Here is a 21283-nt window from a genome sequence, read left to right on the forward strand (position 1 = left end):
TTTTTGAGCATTTTTTCCTCTACTAAGGAAGGGTTCTACCTCTACAGAGAATTGTAGTCTCTCACGGGTGGATGTTTGGATCTTTATCTAGGATTAAAATGTAAAAAATGCCATAAATGAACGGTCCAAATCAATTTATGGTGCTGACCACCCAAAATCAACCCACTCCCTACTTAGCAGGACTAAAGTGAAGGCTCACACAACCTAATTTTAATCAATGTTCCATACATCACCTCAAAAAAAAACGCTTATTGATGTTCATATAGTTCATTATCATTTTTTATGAGTTCCTTTGAATAATTGATTTTTTCCCTTTTTCACCAAAAAAAAGAAAGAAATGAAAAAAAGAAACCAACAAACGCCATGCCATGGCTACGAATCAGAATGATAATGAGCACTTATTTATTTAAGTGAAACGAAATCAAGCACGCTGGTCCATGAACATTTAGATACCCGGACAACACAAAAAAAGAAGAGTTCAAAAAATAAAACTACGTGCACTAAAGGTCGTGATGGTTGGTTGATTCTGCGACAGCAATGCCAACGCTAACTCTGTGGATAGAATATTATAGAGACTAAGCACGATGATCGGCTTCTCCTATCAACGTTCTTGGAGATAACAGTAAAGTGCCACTCGCGCATGGCGGCCGGATCGTTGCCACGGCTTTCATACGCCCAACTTTTCTCTTTTCAGGTGGCCTACAGCAATCACGCGGACAGCCGAGGGTATGCCAACCAGGGGGCGTTTGGCTTGCTCGGACTTGCTACGAGCCTCGCCAAAAAGGCAAGTAAAATTAAGAGCATTTTACTACCCTGCAATTATATACGGAGAGAAATACTTGCATCACAGCAGTCGTGTGCAGAAGGGTGAATGGAAGAGAGCTATCCTTGAGTTCGACTTTGTGATGGAGACGATTTTCCTACAGGACAAGGACCGGATTGTCGTTGTAAGCTTGCTAGATCACAGATGTACATAAATGTGCTCACGTTTGCCTTCGTACTCTCTAGCTGCTGGCTACGGCTGACGTTGATTTACTTAATGACGGCTGACGATGGTGCAGTCCGCAACTTTTCCAAGTTACAGAAGAACTGTCGGTGGAGGTGGCACGGAGGACGACACTCTTCTCTCTATTCGATTCGAGTAAGTGGCGAGAAACTATAGTGCAAATGTACAGTAATATGCAGTCGAGGGACGTCCATTACCTCAAGCAAGTGTGACGACGTTGCAGCATCGCTCAAGCAATTATGTCTTTGACAGGGGGGAGCAATGGGAAATTATGGCTCAAAATGTAGAGGAGAAGAGGACGATCGCGCATCTACTAGAGGTGAATCACCGTTACTAAACATAATACGCTTCTCAGAAATCTAGGCGTATAATATTGATTGCGCAAGGCTGTGAATGGCAGAGTGTTGGTAATAACCTGTCAGCAGAAGAGGCTTCAGAACTCGGCAAGAGAAACGGTGTTAGTGGGATGGTATGCTACTCTCTCTCTCTCTCTCTCTCTTTCTCTCTCTTTGCAGACTGTAGCCTCTTGCTTCGATTTAACATTGATCTGTGCAACAAAAGGACAAGTATATCATGAAGTACGGTTTACTTCTTCGAAAAGCGAAAACAGCCTATAAAAAGGATGAACGGTTCGTCATTGTGGTGCCTGGGAAACTTTTACTGTTCATGGTATGATCTAAACTCTGCCTACACCGTCCCATTTTGGAGTTTTTCTCGCTCTAGTTTCGGACCTGCAGCTTTGCATGGCGGTTCTATTTGATGTCACTCAGAGCGCGGATATCGTCGGAAAGCATGTTCGCTATGTTACGACGCTAGTGAACGCAAGAGTGCAGGTATTCGTCCGGATATGCTAATTTATATTGAAAATGCTCGGATTATGCGATATATATTTGGCTCCCGTGATAGCAGATGTCTCGCAGCCGCACGGAGTTCGAGGTCATGGTGCCTAACACCAAAGATATAGCTTTCAGCAGTCCCGCCTCCATGGTATAATTACAAGCCGCGACCTCAACCTTCCACTCAATCAAACTAGTGAAAATTAAGCTCATGAAGTGAAGTAACCAATATAGATTTCAAATGAGGCGCAGGAGGGGTTAATCACATCGTGGGTTAAGATCATCGAAGCTTCAGGCAATGGAGAGACGAGAATATATTCCGATGACTCTGACTACCACGACGACGTCGTCGTCAACACGAGTAGAGTAGTAGGACAGAGACGTCGTTCCCAGCTGAGATCAAGAAGAGCTGCAGAGGGCGACAGCAGCAGGCCGAGATCAGACGAATACGATGATCAGGAGGATTCCAGGCGAGAAGGCGGGGACATGAGATCAAGAATTGTGGGCGACGATCGTCGACGGCGAGCCCCAGAGAACGCAAGAAAGGATGAAGGGCGCCCGGGTCGTCCGAGACAAGAAGACGATAATTGTCAGCTGCGATCACGTGACTTTCATGATGACAACTATGGGGTTCCCAGGAGGCGAGACGACGACCGATCGAATCCTCCCCATATAGATATTGACAGCCGTTGCCCTCCAGGACGTGCCGGCCACCTCACAGCTGCAGATAATTATTCTTCCCACTTTGATCATCGAAACGTCGAAGACCAAGTCGACTATATTGCAGCATCTAATAAGAGCCCCCTGCATGCCAAAAATGCCCAACCTATGAATAGTGATGGTGTTTGGGACCCGCCGAGGTCGAACAATTATAATAGATACACTGCAGTGCAGTTGCAGCCAAATCGAGATGGAGAGCCCCAAGAGTACCAAGAACATATGCATGATGCGGCCCGTCACAGTAGCGAGTTGCTTGCAGGTGATAGATACACGGTAGATCAATATGGATATCATGAGGGTGGAGCGCCTGGCGGCCATTATAACAAAGAAAAAGTCCCCCATGATCAAGCAAGCAAGCCTCAAATTACCACAGGAGGCTTCATGATGAACGATATTCAGGAAGATAATTGGGCACAAAAGAAGTTCAAAAATGTAAATATGAGGAGAAGATCCGTACCCTTGCAATGTTTGGATAGTGCGTTAGATGAGATGACGACTTCAATTGGCAACATGGCCTTTGGAGGTGGTCAACAAGCCGGATTTGGGTCCAACGTGGATGAGACATCGTCATCACATGCCCTGAATAGCTGCAGAGCACTAACTCTGCAACCAGTACTTGATCAACCTGCACTAGTTGAACTAGAGGCCGAGAGCTCCTCCTCCACGGCCGCTTCCAAGGGAAATAATTTTGCTTCGACAGGTCAGTACCAAAAGGCATATGATGTGGAACCCAACAATAATATAGCAGCAGCTACAAGCAAAGATGGTAGCTGCTATCCCTCATCCGCGCATGCAGTCAAGTCTACAATAGGCGCAGTGGATTGGGGTGGTGGTCGGTTCATTCTTCAAATTGATACCCACAAAAGGTCCCCAGCTAGTGCATTAACAAGAAGCGACACTAAGGCATTTGGTGCAATCATGGGGGCATCCAGTCAACCACAGTTTGCTGCTGCAAATAGAATGCCCTTAGGAGGAAATATAAAATCTCACCTCCTTAATCTATCTCCTAATTTGGAGGATTCAGAAACCAGGCCTTTTCTTGGAAATTCGTCGAATAATATAGCTGCTCTCAATGCGACAAACGCAGTAGCTGGTGAAAGTCCTACGACACAATATGTGAGTATTTGAATTCTGTGATTACCAGAAGACAGCTTGCATGCATCTTTAGCTCATCAACTTAAGGAGTCTACATTGGAGAAAAAATAAACAATCTTCCATTAGAAAACATTAACTAAATAATTATGGCTTCAATATTATATTCTTCTCTTCTTTAACTATCCTACTAATGGTTTACTTCTTAAGATCTTTCGATAGTTGTCCAACGTCCAACCGCGATCCCTAGACCTAAGTCCTACCAAGGGAGAAGCATACTATCATAGACAAGATGACGTGCAGCATCCAACACCATCAACACAACAATATGACCAAAGGTTTGCACCACCTTCCAACAAGATCGATTATGGAACGGTATGATCTCTCTCTCTCTCACTCTCTCTCACTCAGATGTCCCTAAAGTACACATCAAACGTCTCAGCATTTGTAGCAATATATTCCTCGATTGTATGCGAGATTCTTTGTAGCTATATCCGGCACTTGGTTGAATTCCATCCTTCGTTTTGGCAATTCGTTTCCGTTCAACATTGGCACCTCCATGTAGATTTTGGTGAGACGATTGCAGGTTGTTAACTAATGCCAATTTTGACCGTTTTCATGGTCTTTTTGAACAGCCTCCATTATCGCATCATCAGATATGATGTATCCATAACTAAACTACCTCATTAAGGCGCTAGTCAGTTAGGTTTAAGTGTTTCATCGACCTGATCAGATATCCAGAATGATTTCAAAGGAGTCATGTTTATAACTTGAGATGAGGGTGTACAATGTAACCAAAACAAGGATTTCAAAGAAGTCTCTAAGCTCTTGGGATCAATCATTAATAAGCAAACCAAGGGAGAAGGTTTATTTTGTGATTTTTGTTTGGAGATTTTTTGAATTGGTGTACACATGTTTTGATTAGCATTTATTATTTGTGTAAGTCTAAATTAGTAATTATTGTTTATAATAAAAGTCACTCATCAAGCAATGCCAGGGTGGAGATTTGTTTTCTGGTGTTTTGTTTTTGAAGATTTTGGATTCAAGTGTAAATATGTTTTTTATTAGAATTTTTATTTAAGTGTAGCTATTATTTATAATAAAAACACAAAATAGTGGCAAAGTGGCAAGACACCCTTTCACAAAGGGATGTTTGCAACTTGTTTAAGAAGGAGAAAAAGTTAGAGGTCGTCATATATTATGCCAATGATATGGTTCCACAATGATGGACCATAGTGCATCTTTCATTCATTCATTCATTAAGGGGACAAGGAGACTTATGAATATTTTCAACTAAGGGTAAATGGGTGAAAGCATGAATAGGTGGCTCAATAGCTGGTGTCCATGGACACCCAGGTATAGAGCTATTTGGCACTTCGTACTGGTAATTCAAAGGGTGCCTCAATCTTAAAAAAAGACTTTAAAGAAACATTTTGAAAAAAGTGAAGCCAACTGAAAAAAGTGGAGCCAACTGAAACGTCTTCAACTCCACTCCTCTAAAAAAAGACTTTAAAGAAACATTTTTAAAAAAGTGAAGCCAACTGAAAAAAGTGGAGCCAACTGAAACGTCTTCACAACTCCACTCCTCTGAGAGTAGTGGTCTCGTGAGATACTCTCTCTCTCTCTCTCTCTCTCAGAGGTGAAGGAGATGTCAAGTTTTGGACAGAGCAGTTTCTCCAAACAAGAAAGACATCGTTCGACGACATTAGGGGAACTTTGGACTCAACTTTGGACCCTATAAGAAGTGCCAACTAAGCTTAGAGAGAGATAATCCAAAAAGCCTAAAAAATAAGATGAAATTGATTTTGGCATATTTTCTCTTGGCATTTTCTTGAGATATAGAAGACATATTTCTATTCTTAAATATACATAAAAATGATAGAATATTGTCAGTTCTCGAAGTCTTCAATCTATTCATGTACTATATGTACTACGTGAACAATGAATTGGTCAATTCTCCAAGTTTAATGGCTTATATCTCGAAATCTCTACGTACAAGCCGAAATTTGAAATTTGAACCAAGGATTATCCAAAAATAGTTCGAGTTCTCTCCCTGCAAGAAATTTCACCTCAAATTTCAAAGGTTTTCGACTTCCCTCCCTGCAAGAAACTTTACCTCAAATTTCGAAGTTATTACATATCAAAGTTTGCAGGTATTGGTACCTTTAAAATCTTGTAAATTAGTTGGACTCTTTACTTCTTTTTACTATTTTGGCACCTTTCTTTTTCCATTCAGATTTTTCTACTAATCAAGAGCAAGAAGGAACACAGAGAGAGTCAAGAGGATGGCAGAGGGATCAAGAACAAGAAGGAATACAGAGAAAAGAAACATTTACAACCTGCACATCGAGCTTGAACATGAATATGAACCTCTAAGTAAGAGAAATAAAACTAATACTTTGTGTACTGCTTCTAAAAAAATGTTGAGGATACAAGGGAATAAAAACATAGATTTATGGATTGATGGGAGGTTATATCCAAAAGAACCTTTTACAAACTCCACACCCCCATTTAGGAATACATCTCTACTTAACTTTGTTGGAGATGGCTATAATGGGCTCCTAGGATACACACATCATTTGGAAGCAACAAGCAATGTTCTTAAACTAGAAAGAGATTTGTTTGAGAAGGAGAACATTCATTTGAAGAAAACCATGGAGCATTGTGTGCAAAAGTCATTAAGCAATAAGGAAACCATTTTAGGGCTTGAAAAACAAATGTCTGATTTAAGACATAAGAAAACCTCATTAGGTCTCCATAGACGACAAAAAAAACTAAGGGATATTGAGCAAATGAAGTTAGGAGGTGGTGGAATCAAGAAGAGAATACATGCAATCAAGTAAGCTCCTTTCTATTAACTGGTTTATTGTTTCTATTGTGATATTTTATGAATAGCAATCATTATTGCATATGTTCATGTATATCAATTTTTGCATTTTAATATGATATCAGATCATTATTGCACCTTGATAAAGAATCAACGACAGAACCTTCTAGCGCACATTTATGTCTTCTTTTAGATCGCCAGTATGCAGAAGCATTGATGAACGAGAAGAAATATAAGAAGGTCTCAGAAAAGCAAATACATGACTTTTTCAAAGATAATCAACTCAATCCACAGGACATCCAGCCTCCAGGCAATACTTGATGAGGTTGGTATATCACACAGAGGGTACTCAGCCATTTATAAGACTTTGCAGGAAAAGATGAAGGATTCTAGTATGAAAGGATCATTATTGCCAAATCCTTCTTTGGTTAAAAAAATGCGTAAACAAGTAAACGAAGAGGTACTGCAAGCACTAGGAACCCCATTTCATATTGAAGACACCTATGCTGCACCAACAGGAGATGTGGTCTACAATAGATACAATAATATTTTCTACGACTTGGAGGTCTTATAATCATACGCTGTTCAGTTGTTTGAAGTTACTCCTAAAGAATGTGATGGTGTCCTCAAATTTGTGCTAAAGCTTGATGAGTGTTAAATTGTGAAGGAGAGAAAGTTAGAAACGGTTACCATCACACTAATGAACAGGGCACTTGATACATCTATTCTCAAAGATGATCCAAGATGGTTGTGTTCAATCTGAAAATAATATATTATCGTTGGGATCGTTTGAGGTAAAATTTATTAGACTCGGATATGTTTGTGAAAAAAGAATTACATATAAAGAACACTAATGGGTGTTGCATTCCTATGTTTCTTATGTATTGCAGGTAGAATCAAAGAATTTTGATGTTCTGCATTGGGTCTTTCATAAGACATTGATACCCGAGATCATCAGCGAGAGCGAGCAGAGAAATGGCAAAATCTTGGATGTGGAAGGCATGGGACAATATAAGGTGGAGTGGCATATGGCGAGTGATCTTAAAACTCTAAAATGTATGCACAATGTATCAAAGGGTGCCAATTCAAAAAGTCCCTGCTTATATTGCATGTGCAGTACTACAAAGGTGTTTGATAAGAGGTATTGGAAAAAGGCACCGGATAGGCACTTGAAAGACCCAAACTTCAAGCCAATTCTCGATATTCCATTGTCAAGTGTCCACATTTGTACAATGCATGCTCTTTGCAGAATCATTGAAAAACTCTTGTTTTTATACATATGTTTTTCATGGACTCTACAGCCCAATACAGCAAAGGTTACATCCATCAAAGCCCTAGAGAAAGTTCTATCAGACATTGGTTTGCATGGTGGACATGCAAAAATTGAACAAGATGAAAAAAGGTCTAAGGATGGGAAGAATGTACCTAAGAAACCTTCCATTGGGGGTGTTAAAGCAAGAAGGTTTCTATTTGAACCAACACCAGAAGGTCGTAGAAGAAGACGATCAGTGCAGATCGTAAAATACAACAGATGGAAGTGCGTTCACAGTGCAGTAGTAGACCATGCAGACAATGGTCAAGCAAGAACACAGAAAGCCAAGGTGTGGAAATCTCTAGACACTATGTTTAAGTTCTGTGTGACAAGAAAGTGTGGACGAAGGAGGACTATGAGATATTTCAAACAGTGCTAGATGAGTTCAAGAGATCAATGATTGATGCACGAACGGATCAGCACATCACCCACTATATGGTATTAGATTGATTATGCATTGAACTAGTTTTTATACTGTATATTAAAAAATATACTATTTAATGTATTCTTTTATTCTCTTGAAGCATATTATATACCATCATACCCCTTGGTTTGCAAAGAAGTATGGTAGTTTATCAATATGGTCAACCCAAGGAATGGAGAAAACACATTATCAAGCATGCTCTCGGTATTTCAATCATACAAGACATGGTGGAGGAGCAGAAAAAGCTAACAGTTTAGAGGAATTACATCAGTGGACATATAGGAAGCTTGTACACAAAGCCAAAAAGAAGCAGCAGTTCAAAGCATCCCAAATTAATCAAGCAGTAAAACTTGTGAAGAAAGAAAGAAAACAAGATATATGGAGGAGATCAAATACAAGTATTAAGCATGCAGAATGGCGAGTAACAAAACAAAGAAATGGAAAGATTTGGATATCCATAGATCCGTGATTAACATTTCAAATTCAGAAATGATCATATGCAAAACTGTCATGACATTACACGAGAGAATATTATTACAAGAGAAAGGAATATACTACTACTCCTTAACTTGCTCACTAACATCCTCGGGTGCATGAAGCCTTGCCCTTTTTGAAGATGGCTCTGCAACATCCTATAACTGGCAAACTGGAGGAACCCTCGGTTTTGTGAATCTCAGAAGCTCTCTTTTGCGATAATCACTTAGCATATTGGGATCCTTAATCCCACACGCCAATCCATAAGCAGTATAGGCTAAGTAATATTTACTCCTTAGTGCATAGACTCCAGGGCCCTGCCCAAAGATTCGCAATGCTAACTGCTTCTCCAAAAGCATGACTTTGTCTGCATTCCACCTGATGGGATATTCCCCAAGGTATCTAGATAATGTCTTGATTGCAAATAAAGAAAATTCTGCGTTGTCTTTCGAGAATTTCTTGTGGAATATAATGAATTGTGAAAACTTCAATCCGTTTATGTACTCTCCCAGTGCTGAGTCTATTCCGAGTCCTCCCACGCGTTTGCATGCTCCGCGACTGAGAAACCCATCCTCAAACACAACCAGTTGCAAAATAATATTGTCGATGAGCTAACACAACAAATAGAATAAGCTACTCAGCACGATAAAAAGTAATTAACAAGTAAACACACCTTCTGATTTTTGTCATTAACAAGTAAATCATTTGTCCATATATTGATTGTTGAGTTAGTGTCTTGGACTGTCGATGAGGACGCCCCTTCCCTTCCCATGTGTGAAATATTAAGTCTTTGCTAAATAGCCTGAAATTCCCCTTCAGTTGGGAAGGCTGGATTCATAGCTTTTTGCATCCTTGTACATCATGGATAATGTGTCAGCAGCAGAATGGAACTCACTGTCCTTGACATTTGTATCCAACAAGAGATACTTATCCAAATCTGGATCCACAAAATTTTCATCTTCCTCAAGATTCTGTGCAATGATGGCCAGACAGTAGTCTTCCCTTATGTCAAAGACAGCTTGAATATCTGTAATTAACAAATATTCTTTGTCACCAATAGGAAATGTGGGGAGTAGTGGGGTTGGAATGTCCCCTGCTTCCTCTATTATAGAGGGCTGCTCGTCACCTGTAACCACTAAGGTGTCTTCTCTTCTAAGCGCATCAATATCCAACTGCTCACTTAAGTCCCTCTCCGCAGCAGCCAAGTTTATCTCCTCCGCAATCTCTTGAACTTTATCTTCTTCTCTTGGAGGTTCCTCTGGCTTCTCCTCAATTTTTTCATTTGCAACTTCTTCATCCTCAAGCAGCACATGCAAGTAGCAGATAAATCCACAGTGGTAAGCAACGAGACAACACTTGCGATAAATCCATAGTGTCGTCTCATTGCTTACCACTATGGATTTATCTGCTACCTGCATGTGCTACTTGAGGATGAAGAAATTACAAATGAAAAAATTACAGGTAGCAGATAAATCCATAGTGATAAACATAAGACACACAGTAAGTGCCCCATAGTGTCGTGTATGTTATCTATTACTTATTTCCATGCCCTAATTTATGAAATGAAACACTATGTGCAAGAAATCACTAGAGTGCACTGAGGGTATGACGATTAGGTCTGATGTGCCTCTATCGCGTTGTAGTGATTTGGACCTATTTTATTGTCATAGGTGTTGTTAGGTGTATTGTTCTTGTGTTATTTTGTCAAATGAAAACGAAGAAAGTTAAGATCACAGAAGTGACAGAGGCTAGTCATACACGTGACAGAAGGCTCAACGCAAGGCTCAATGCACAAAGGATTGGTGACCAAAGCCAGGGATGCAGGCTCCAAGAATTGCGGTTAAAGAAATCGGCTATTTGGGAAATGCATGTCGAATGTGAGAGCTTTGAGTTATTTTGTCCCCTCGTTTCACGTTAGACTTCCGGTGCGAGGCACCATGTAATTTTTCCCTTTCGATGCGGAGAGATTGATGTTTTATCCAATGTTTTAAGGGAGGTCAACGATAGAATTATCATAACAGTTCTAAGGTTTGCTACGTCCTTTTCATCATCGTGATTGTAAAGTGGGTTGCTTGTCCAAAGTAACTAATATAATGTAGTTTTCTTGTGTAGCTTGGTTATATCAAATCTTCCATTCAATGTTCAAAATCGTGTATATATTGTAGATTCCCTTCTTTCCTCGGTTCTCACTGCACAACATACTTCATTGGTTGATGTATATCTGTGGTTTAGTTCGATAAATTTTGATGTAGCTCAAATAATTCCAATGGCATACAATGAAGAGTAAGTGACATGCAATCTCATTTATAGTCTTAGTATTGTGACCTATATTTACTATATATTTTTGATGTTACTTCTGATACTCCTAATTGCATGTTTTAGTTCACACTGGAGTTTGATCCTTTACGATATGGAATCCAAGACTTGTTACTTGGCCAATTCAGGTGAAGAATTCCATGGCACCGTGAGACAGTAAGTCCATACATTCATTATTTATATATCTTAATGAGTTTTGGAGAGAGAGAGAGAGAGAGAGAGAGAGAGAGAGAGAGAAGGAGAAGTAGTTAGAGAACTTTCAGTATTGACAACGGTATTGTTTCATGCAGATCGGTTAGAAAGCTAATAACTGCTCTCGAGGCCATAATCCAAGACACACTACTAGAACACACAAGGACTGTGAGATGCAGAGTCTTGCAGCCAACAGGATGGCCATAGTTGCGATTGGAGGGTGTGCTACAACGCAAAGTTGCTGCTACACTTAGTTCTCTCACTACCCGCAGAAAATGTAGGCATGCTCCTTTTTTTGAATGATATCTTACTTTCCTTCCTCATTCTTTGACGACACATGTCTATTTTTTTGCCTTGTCTATCACTTCTACCTCTCCTACCCTATCCTCATCAAGCTCAAGCAAGGTATGTCTACTGTTTTCCTTCATTTTTTATGCAAATAAGCTTTCTATTAAAGCTTTCTTGTGAGTATTTCCCTTCTCTTTCTTCTCTTTTAAGTTTTTATTTTCTCTTTTTTCCTTCTCATTGAAGCTTGACCCTAATCCTAGCTTCTACATAGAAACCCTAAAAAAGAGATTTGATGGAGAGCTCTCCATCAAAGCTCTCTATTATGTTTTCTATTTAGAAGCTAGGTTTAGGGTTAAGCTATAATGAGAAGGGAAAAAGAAAGATTCAATAAGCTAGGGTAAAATCTTTCATTAATGTATATGCTTTCTATTAGGGTTAAGATTAAGATTACTAATACTTTTTTTCTTTATTTGGTTTGATTTTGTAGGTTATCCACACATACAAGCCCCATAAGGTAAGAGATCTCTTCCTTTTATATTTCCTCTCTTATGCTTTTACATGTTATAAGGTTTGTAAGTTTTAGGATTTGTTATTTTTTCTCCCCTACATGGATAGCATAGCTCCTCTCTAGAGGTTGTCATATGCCTTAGCCTCATGTATGAGGCTAGTGGATAAAGCTTATGCATTAGCCTTATGCATAAGCCTCATACATAAGGGTAGTGCATAAACCTCATGCATAAGATTTATGCATTACCAAATGTATAAGCCTCATGCATGAGGCTTATACATAAGGTTTATGCATGAGACTTTTGCATAAAGCCTTACGCATGAGCCTCATGTATAAAGCTTATGCATTAGCGATAAGCCTCTATGTATAGCCTTATACATAAGCTTATGCATGAGCCTTATGTATTAGTCGTATGCATAAGCATCATGTATAAAGCCATATGCAAAAGCATGTATAAAGCCATATGCACAAGTCTTATGTATAAAGCTTATGCATATGGCTAATGCATAAGCCGCGGATACATAAACTTTATGCATGAATTTTTATGCATAAGCCTCACGCATAACCGGAATACATGAGTAGGAAGCTATCAATGCATAACTAGCATACATGCGTAGGAAGCTATCGATGCATAACTAGCATACATGCGTAGGAAGCTGCCGATGCATGTCGGTAGCAACCTACGCATGCCGATATACATGCATAAGAAGCTACCAATGCATGCCGGTAGCAACCTATGCATGCCAGTAGCTTCTGACCCATGTCGGTTGCTACTATCGGCATGCATTGGTAGTAACCAATGCATGCCGGTAGTAGCAACCTACGCATGCCAGTAGCTTCCTATGCATGTTGGTAGCAACCAACGCACGCCGGTAGCTTCCTATGCATAAGAGTTTTAAGTATTTACATTTTTTCTTGGATAGATTGCAAATAACTTGAGGCGCGATATTACACGTGAAGGAGAAGTCAATATCCCGATAATATTTGTAAGTATATGTTAGCCTCACATTATATCTTATCTTTTAATTAAAGAAGGTCATCTTAAATAACAACTTTCTAAAATGTTCACTTGTCTATACAACTACAACTTGAAGCAATGGACCGCCCCCTACGCAAGAGGAATATGATTTTGCATTACAACATGTTTGTAAGCTCTATTTGATAGGGTGCAAGATGAAGGATGGATTGTTATTACTGGAGGAGATGCTTGGCAAGCATGGCAAGTAAGTACATTCCTAAACCCTAAACCTCTTTGTTTTTACAAAACATATTCTCACATGTGTTAGTTTTATTGTGGAGAACCGAAGGGGCTGGAGCCACAAGGAACAATACCAATCGCACACAGCATGAGATCTAGATAGCCCCTAGTTCCATAGATTTTTATTACGCTTTATCTTGTATATGAGATTTTTGGAAACATACACTTATGTAATCCGCTAAGTATTGTAATTGAATTTTGATAATCCTAAAACCATGGTTTGCAAATGTCTTTTGTTTTTGGTATTTGTAAGTTTTACATTACACTTGTTCATGATGATGTGAAGTTATGTTAGTTTTACTATATCTACATTAGAAAAAAAAAACTAGGGCCGCAGACTGGGGAGTTCTGTGCAGACTCCCCAGTCTGCCCTAGCTTTTTTTTTATTCTGCAGTACATTCGCTACTCAGCAACGAAACTAGCAGCGTTATATCGCTACTTAGCAGCGAAATAAGTACTGCTAAGCAGCGAACGTGTTGCAGCAAAAATAGCAGCGATATAGGCTCCCCATCTCCGCACCCTTCTAGTTATAAAAGCGCTGCTATTTTTGCTGCTAAATTCTCATTCTGTTATAGTGAAAAAGGTTTATTTTTATTTTTTCCATTTAAAACAAACTAAACTACCTTTTTTTAAAACTAATTCTATGATTTCTCTCTCTCTCTCTCTCTCTCTCTCTCTCTCTCTCTCTCTATGTGCAGCCTGAGGATAGAGACATGGAGAGCCATGCAAATACCTTGTGAGGAGCGGATATGCACAATTGTGCTAGCAGGAGCTCAAGTAAAAGGAGCACTTCATATACAGATGCATTGTACATTATGCACCGTATATCTCTAACTTTCTCTTATCTCTAACTCCATCTCTCTCTCTCTCTCTCTCTCTCTTTCTCTTTGCTTCACTCACTCTCTCTCTATCTGTCTCGAATTTTCTCTCTGCCTAGCTCTCTCTGTCTCTCTCTCACTCTCTGTAATTCTCTCTCTACTTCACTCTCTCTCTTTATCTCCCTCTAATTTTCTCTCTACTTCACTCTCTCTCTCTCTCTCTCTCTCTCTCTCTCTCTCTCTCTCTCTCTCTCTCTCTCTCTCTCTATGTCACATCCCCTTAGATTCCACCATAGCCAAGAGGGTCTCAAGCTCTAGTCACCACCCAACCATAGAGGATGACATACCTCCCATTAATATGTGGCATGTTGTCCATAGTAGCCTGTACATCCACCCGTCCGGTCACCCGGCCGCCTAGCTCTATGGCTAGCAAAAGTACTCCGACCGAGGTATCCTCACCCCTAGACACCACATGGAGTTGCCGCCCATGCTTTGATGTTCAGTTTTCGCATCCAGTCAAGCACTCACGTGCCATTCCAAGATACGTGGCATTACCCCCTTTTAAGAATAGTTTTGGTTCACGAAAACAAACTGGGGAGAATATTTGGTAATTGTTCTTAGTTGCTACGCTTCCACTTAACAAGTGCCTATACACACTATATCTCATGTTCTGATCTCTGAACCCAAGAATCATCCCTGGTTCATGTGGAAGTGACTGTGATTCCAAGAACTCAACCAAAACTTAGGACGAAGTACGTTGTCCTGATGGAGCACAATTTTTCGCATTGTCATGAAAAACTAGATGCACTACGAACTCAAGTTTATAGGCTACACCACCATAATAGCTCTACGTAAGGTAGGTGAGCAGATGTCCTCTCATGCATGCAGGCCAACGAGCCTGAGAGATGGAGGATGCATATGGGCTCAAGAAGAGATGAGGATGTCAGTGGGCTCGAGGAATCGGGAGCCAAAGGATCCATATGAGATGAAGCACGAATGTTGAGGAGAGAGGGATGCAAAGAAGTTGCATCTGGATTGGATCGCAGAGCGAGACTAAATGCCCAGCCTCAGAGTTCGCAAGTGAGTCTGTGTAAGGTATGTACGAGAGTCTCTTCAGAGAACCGATTAGGAGATAGGCCTCTTCTTAATGTGCAGTGCCATAGTCTTTTATCCTGGTGTCCACCAGCCAAAGCAGATTTAGGGAAGTGGTTACAAGAGGATATATTCCATGATAAGGTGGTGTCGCAAGTGTTCTTTTATGTGTTGTTCACAAGAGGATAGGCCGTATGTGATCTGTTCGCGAGGGCTTTGTTGTTTGCAAGAAGCCTGCCCAGTTTGGGTTGAGATAGTTGGACTACCGCCTTGGCTAAGCCCAGCGTTGGGAGCGCACTTGGCTTGGCGTTGTACATTCCAAAAGAGGAGGTTACAGGCTGTCAGGCAAACAACGTTTGCATTACATGGTGATTAGGGAGGTTGGAGTTGACCCTAAAATTCGGTTCAGGCATATAGCAAGAAATTGTGGTGGTGGAGGGAAAGAGGACAAAGGGAAAGGAGTGCTAGAAGCTAAGGGAGGGGAGCAAAGTCAAATTAGTTTTTAAAAAATGTATGTTGTTTTGTTTTAGATGTGAAAAATGAGAGAGAGAGTGAGAGAGAGAGAGATAGAGAGAGAGAGAGAGAGAGAGAGAGAGAGAGAGAAGGGGAAAATGAAAGAAGGGGTAGAGAAAACCAATGGTTGGTGTGTGTATAAATTAGTGTGCACACACACACACACACACACATATAAAGAGAGAGGGGGGGAGAGCAGAATTAGTTTTAAAAAGAAGGTTTTTGGTTTTGTTTTAAAGGCGGGGAAAAATTGACCTAAAAGAGAAACTATAGAGAGAGAGAGAGGGCAATCAACGAAGGCAATTGTGGGCCACTAGTTCTTTAGAAAGGCTAACCCTTAGGCATTAACTAATGCCCCCACAGAAGGTGGGCATTAACTAATACCATCGGAGATTATTTATTTATTTTTTGGTTGCTAAACCTTAGAAACAAGGGATTATTATTTCATATTTTTCAATCAGTTTTTTTTTCCCAACAAGCTTACTTATGCAGTCAAATGGAACCTTAGAAAAACACTCTTATTCTTGAAAATCTCACACAGAATATATTTAATGGAAATGCAAAAAACATTTTGGTGTCATATATATTCACTTGAACTATAATTTCATGTGGTGCACATTTAGCTTTTTACACAGAAAATAAATTGTGCATGCTCTCCATGTTGCGCGCTGTGCACTCGACACTCGGCTACGAACACTGTGACATGGCATAACATGCGGCGGCTTTCCAAATGTGAAGTTGTTGCAACCAGACTCACGTATGTATGTTTATATATATATATATATATATGCACACGCCGAGATTAGGATCGAAATGGCGTCAAGCGAGCATGCCCCGCGAGGAGGAGGGAAATTGGCGCCTGCGCTGGCACACGACGTGCCGGGGGATCCCGTGTCTCTGGGCACCAGTATCCTGGAGAAGGGTGCCACGCTGCTTCAATCGCTCACCCCTGTCAAACAGTTCCAGCAGGTAATTGTTTAAATAGTAGTCAAATGTATAGCAGCAGCAGCATGATCGTTCGTTATAGTCTGAGCTCTTGATAATTGAAGATGCTGCTATTATTTCTATTTTATATCTTCTGCTCAATCAATATTCGCTTGCACTAATTGCATGCAGCATGTGTGCACGTGGGCACTGTATTCTCACGATACGAGCCGCAAAATTGAAACTCATCATTTTGCCACACGTTTTACAAACGAGGACTTCCTGCTGCAATGTGCGGTGTTCGATTCAGATCAAAACGATGCTCGCCTCATAGGTGAGTGAAAGAAATTAATCATTACTTTTGTCATTGAACTCCTCTCTGATATCACCCTTCTATTTGAAGTTTTATGAAACAAGAGGTAACACAGAAATTATTGGCTGATGCGGGCGTATCAACTCGTACACTCTCATGCTTTCGGTCGGCTGATCTAGAATCTATAAGATCATGCGTCGTATTCCTGAGCAAAATGTGTGTTATCTGTAAGGTGTGGAATACATAATTTCCGACCGTCTTTTCTTGGCACTTCCGCAAGATGAACAAAAGCTGTGGCACTCGCATTTTTATGAGGTGATTTGACGTATAAATTTTTATGATGCTTCTGAAAGCATTCATAATTGTTGTTATTACAATTGCATGCCGTCATTTGACTTTGCTTGTTCACTAATTAGCGCAGATAAGATCTGGGTTATGGATTAATCCCGGGGTTCCAGAGTCTGTGCAAAAACAAGAGCTTAAGAAACTTGCTAGAACCTATGGGAAGTTCTGGTGTACCTGGCAGTTCGATAGGGGTAGGTTTCTATTATCTTGATCTTGTTTTTGCACCAAGAAATTTATCGGCGTCAATTGTCGAGGGGTAAAGATCGGTTGTGGTTAACGATTAGCGGCGGTGCAGATTAGTGTAACTGTGGTAGCTATATTATTGGGATCTTTTGCAGATTAGTGTAACTGTGGTAGCTATATTATTGGGATCTTTTGCGAATTGAAATTGGTTTTTTTTCATTGTGTGTGGGTGATCGCTTTTATGATTTCCCTCCTCCCCAGGTGATCGGATTCCTTTGGGGGCTCCTGCACTCATGATGTCTCCCCAAGAGGCATCTCCTGGGCAGCAGCAGCAGGTCATGGACGACGAATTGGTGAAAAAACGTGATGAGAAGTACAAAATATCATCTCGCCAACTGGCCAAAGGTAGGGCGGCGGACATTCCCGGGCCAGAGGCGATGCATCCGTTGGCCGACTATTGGAAGAAGTCTGGAAAAGGATTTTCTGTTGAGCTGAAGGAGGTTGACATGACGCCTGCTGCTGGCTCCTCGCCTTGAGAAGTTTGGTGTGTAAACGACTGATTTCTGCCGAGCTTGCTTGCTTGCTTGCTTGCTTGCTACTGATAAAACGTTTAGACATATGTGTAACTTCTGCTGCTCTGCTCATTTGAGGTTTCAAATTCGAGCAGATAGTATCTTTTTTGATGGGACATATGATAAATATGCATACATCGTGATGTGACATGAGAGAAAATGATATGGATTTAGAGTGTGTTAACAAATAACTTTCCAAAGTGCATTTCATCCAAAATTTGAAAATTGCAAGTTATAAAATATAGATCTGAGACAGTTGCAAATTTCCAAACAAAAACCCAACCAAACATAATAACACAGCTCACTAGTAGTGACAATTTTCAAGTTCTCTAAACAACAGATTTGGAAGAGTACCTGGCATTAGAACTCACATGAGAGAGAATTTGCAAGTTCTCTAAACAACAGATTTGGAAGAGTACCTGGCATTAGAACTCACGAGAAACATGAGAAAGGGAAAAGAATTGAGAATCTATTAACTTTTGTTTCTTGTATACATAGCTTTTTGTTTTCCGATGAGATTCATTTCGAACGGACCACATCTACAGATAGACTTCAGGTGCTAAGATCCAAAGTCGAGAGCGAAACAACCCAGATCGTACGCTAAGGTCCTTAAGCAATCACTTAGTGGAAAAGGAAATGATCGAGTGATGACAACTAGGGGGTGGCCTTGGAAGAAAGCGCAATAGCTCACTGATCTAACTTCATGGCACTGAAAATGTGACGATACCTTGAAAGAAGCTTTTTCAAGTGTCATTATAGCGAAACATTCTGTCAATCGAGAAAGGTTGTTGGTGACAACACCCAGAGGTACTAGAAGTGAGTGTAGGGTTTCTGCATTCAATCAATCTACAAAGAGTGATCACTCTCGAAGGAACCCCGAAAGGGCAAGTTCGATGGGCACACGAAAGTGACGAAGTGGAATTGGGAGGGTGATGAAACTTTAAAGTGCAAAACCAACTGTACCCCAAGCTGACACGGGTGAACAAGTAGGGTATACTAAGGCCCTTGAGAGAACCATGTTGAAGGAACTCGGCAAAATGGCCCCCTGCGAAGGATTTGGAAAGCAACACGTACCAGGGGTAGCGACTGTTTATTGAAAACATAGGACTCCACTAAGTGGTAACAAGATGTATAGAGTCTGACACTTACCCGGTACTGGAAGGTAAAAAGAAGAAGTGTTATAAGGTTTGAATGGAAGCCCTAGTAAACGGCGGTAGTAGCTCTAATTGTCCAAAGGTAGCGAAATTCCCCAACAAAGGGGTGGTTTGACAGAGATGTTCGACAACACAATCGGGCAATATGCCGAGACATCCGTCCGGGTTTCACTATCACTCATACAGAACGGGATGAAATCAGAAAAATATGGCCAAGTTGGTCGAAAAAATGTGGTTGGTGGTGCGGACCATCAGTAGGATAGCAAGTTGTGGAAATACATCGTCTTTCGAGCCTCGCGGTCGACCATTTTTGTAGCCTTGCGCTATGCACCCGTGAACGTAGTTCCAAGACCCAATCTTGATCCTCAACGAGCACACGCCAAACATCCTTGTCGATGATGATATAGTCAAGCATCTATAAGGCCATAGGCGAGGATGACGTCGAACTAAGTACCATCTATTGTCATTTGATTAACACAATTGTGTCGCACAAGTAGTGACCTACATGAATGGTGTACATAGTAGGTTATGCTAGCCTTCTAAGTAATTATTAGGTTTTAGGCCACATTACATGTGGGAACACTTTAAAGATCCAAGTGCGCTCGTCTCCAAAGACTTGGATATGACACAATGGACAATCCATAGAATTAGGGAATGAAAAAGCATGCACTCGCTCTAGATTGGAAAAACATCCAGACTGGATAGCAGAGGTTCAATCCCCAAAGACTTTACGTGGAGCACCTAGGCTTACCGTTGTGGCTCATTTTTTTGAAACTAAGGAGGCGGCCCGGGTAAAGAGAGAGTCCTAGCTTAACCAAAAGGTTTAGCGAGACAAGGAACGATTGTCTTGTTAATCACTAATCCTCAGATTAGTACTAATTCTCATTGTTAGTTATTTTCTTGATCAAGAAGTGTCTTAATGACTCTTAATCAACAAACTGTTGGCATAATCTTGTACTATTATCACCAAGGTTCAATAATGTTACTTTCTTACATAAATTTTCGACAATATCCATTGTTTTCTTGAAGTTTGTAATAATCTCTTAAAGAAACCAAACTCTTGCAAGAAATAACCAAGATTTATAAAGATTCGATCAAGAGTCACTCTTATCGCCAAGATTTGATTCTACACAGTAAACTTTGTAAACTTTAAAATTTTGCACCCAAGATTTGAAAATTATACAGTAATTAATCTATAGATTTGATTCTACACAATAAACTTTGTAAACTTTAAAATTTTGCACCCAAGATTTGAAAATTATATAGTAATTAATCTATAGATTTGAACTATGCATAGCAATCTTTGAACAATTTCTACATCAGATCTGAAATACAAATTTTCACCAAAAACTTACATAAAACCTTAAATATTTTCCTAAAAATACATAGAATCCTAAGGATCTAAGCAAGGATATAGGACTAGTAGGTTTAATGAAAATACCTCTATTCTTGAAAGATTTCAAGATTTCCAAAAAAATCAAGAAATGCAAAAATTCAATAAACACTAATCAAGAAGATTATCAAGAAATTGTGTAAATTAGGGCTTTTGAAAATGGTGATTAGCATAAACTCAAAAATAATTAAGCATTAATCTCATTGTTAATCTTTTCAAAATGAAAATCTAAAAAATTATGAAACTTAATCTAAAAATATTTAACTCTTAATCTCTCTAATCAAAACATCAAGATCAAAGCCAAGAACGTTGATACCAATGCAATGAAGGGATCATAACCAAGCTGAGATATGAAATGGATCTAAGCTATATCCATGAGAAACAATGTGTTAATTTACACATGAAAAGCTCATAGGCCAGCTCCCATGAACACCTAAGGATGGAACTCCCATGAACACCTAAGGAAGGATGGAAGTAGCATGTACCACAAGACAAGATGTCTATCATATCAAATGATCAAGAAGATATCCAAAAGGTGTCAAAAAGGTACAATAGTTGTCCACTAGTTGCCTTATATTGCCACTATCCACTTACCCTAAAATATGTCCACACTAGCCCATGCCCAAAGCCTATGTGCCTCAACCCCAATGTGTACATGAGCTAGTTGGAAATAGTTTTGTTATAATCATGACTATAAAGAGCCTCAAGTCTACTTTTTGAAAA

At 40.1% G+C, this 21283-nt stretch overlaps 2 protein-coding genes and 1 pseudogene across 3 annotated transcripts in view; all 3 read left to right on the forward strand.

The window, feature by feature from the left end:
* LOC147626174 (uncharacterized) overlaps positions 1–13707 on the forward strand; it is a 100886-nt pseudogene extending 87179 nt beyond the window's left edge. The window contains exons 4-5 of the transcript XR_015268555.1: positions 7372–7497; positions 13648–13707. The product of XR_015268555.1 is annotated as an uncharacterized LOC147626174 (transcript). The remainder of the gene's footprint in view (positions 1–7371; positions 7498–13647) is intronic.
* LOC147626175 (uncharacterized) lies at positions 597–4035 on the forward strand. The gene is made up of 10 exons (XM_086816215.1): positions 597–784; positions 864–947; positions 1062–1141; positions 1259–1325; positions 1407–1475; positions 1568–1675; positions 1777–1839; positions 1916–1993; positions 2095–3678; positions 3877–4035. The coding sequence occupies exons 1-10, from the start codon at positions 641–643 to the stop codon at positions 4033–4035; spliced, it is 2436 nt and encodes an 811-aa protein (XP_086672341.1). The 5' UTR covers positions 597–640.
* Positions 13708–16483: 2776 nt separating the features above from the next.
* LOC147626176 (oil body-associated protein 2C-like) lies at positions 16484–18024 on the forward strand. Its single transcript, XM_086816879.1, has 5 exons — positions 16484–16645; positions 16793–16934; positions 17146–17228; positions 17335–17449; positions 17703–18024. Exons 1-5 carry the CDS (start codon positions 16490–16492, stop codon positions 17975–17977), a joined length of 771 nt encoding a protein of 256 aa, XP_086673005.1. The 5' UTR covers positions 16484–16489; the 3' UTR covers positions 17978–18024.
* Positions 18025–21283: the final 3259 nt, after the last annotated feature.

The sequence above is a fragment of the Cibotium barometz genome, chromosome 22 (genome assembly GCF_041138505.1).
Source record: "Cibotium barometz isolate CiBa-2024 chromosome 22, ASM4113850v1, whole genome shotgun sequence".
In the NCBI taxonomy this organism is placed as follows: Eukaryota; Viridiplantae; Streptophyta; class Polypodiopsida; order Cyatheales; family Cibotiaceae; genus Cibotium; species Cibotium barometz.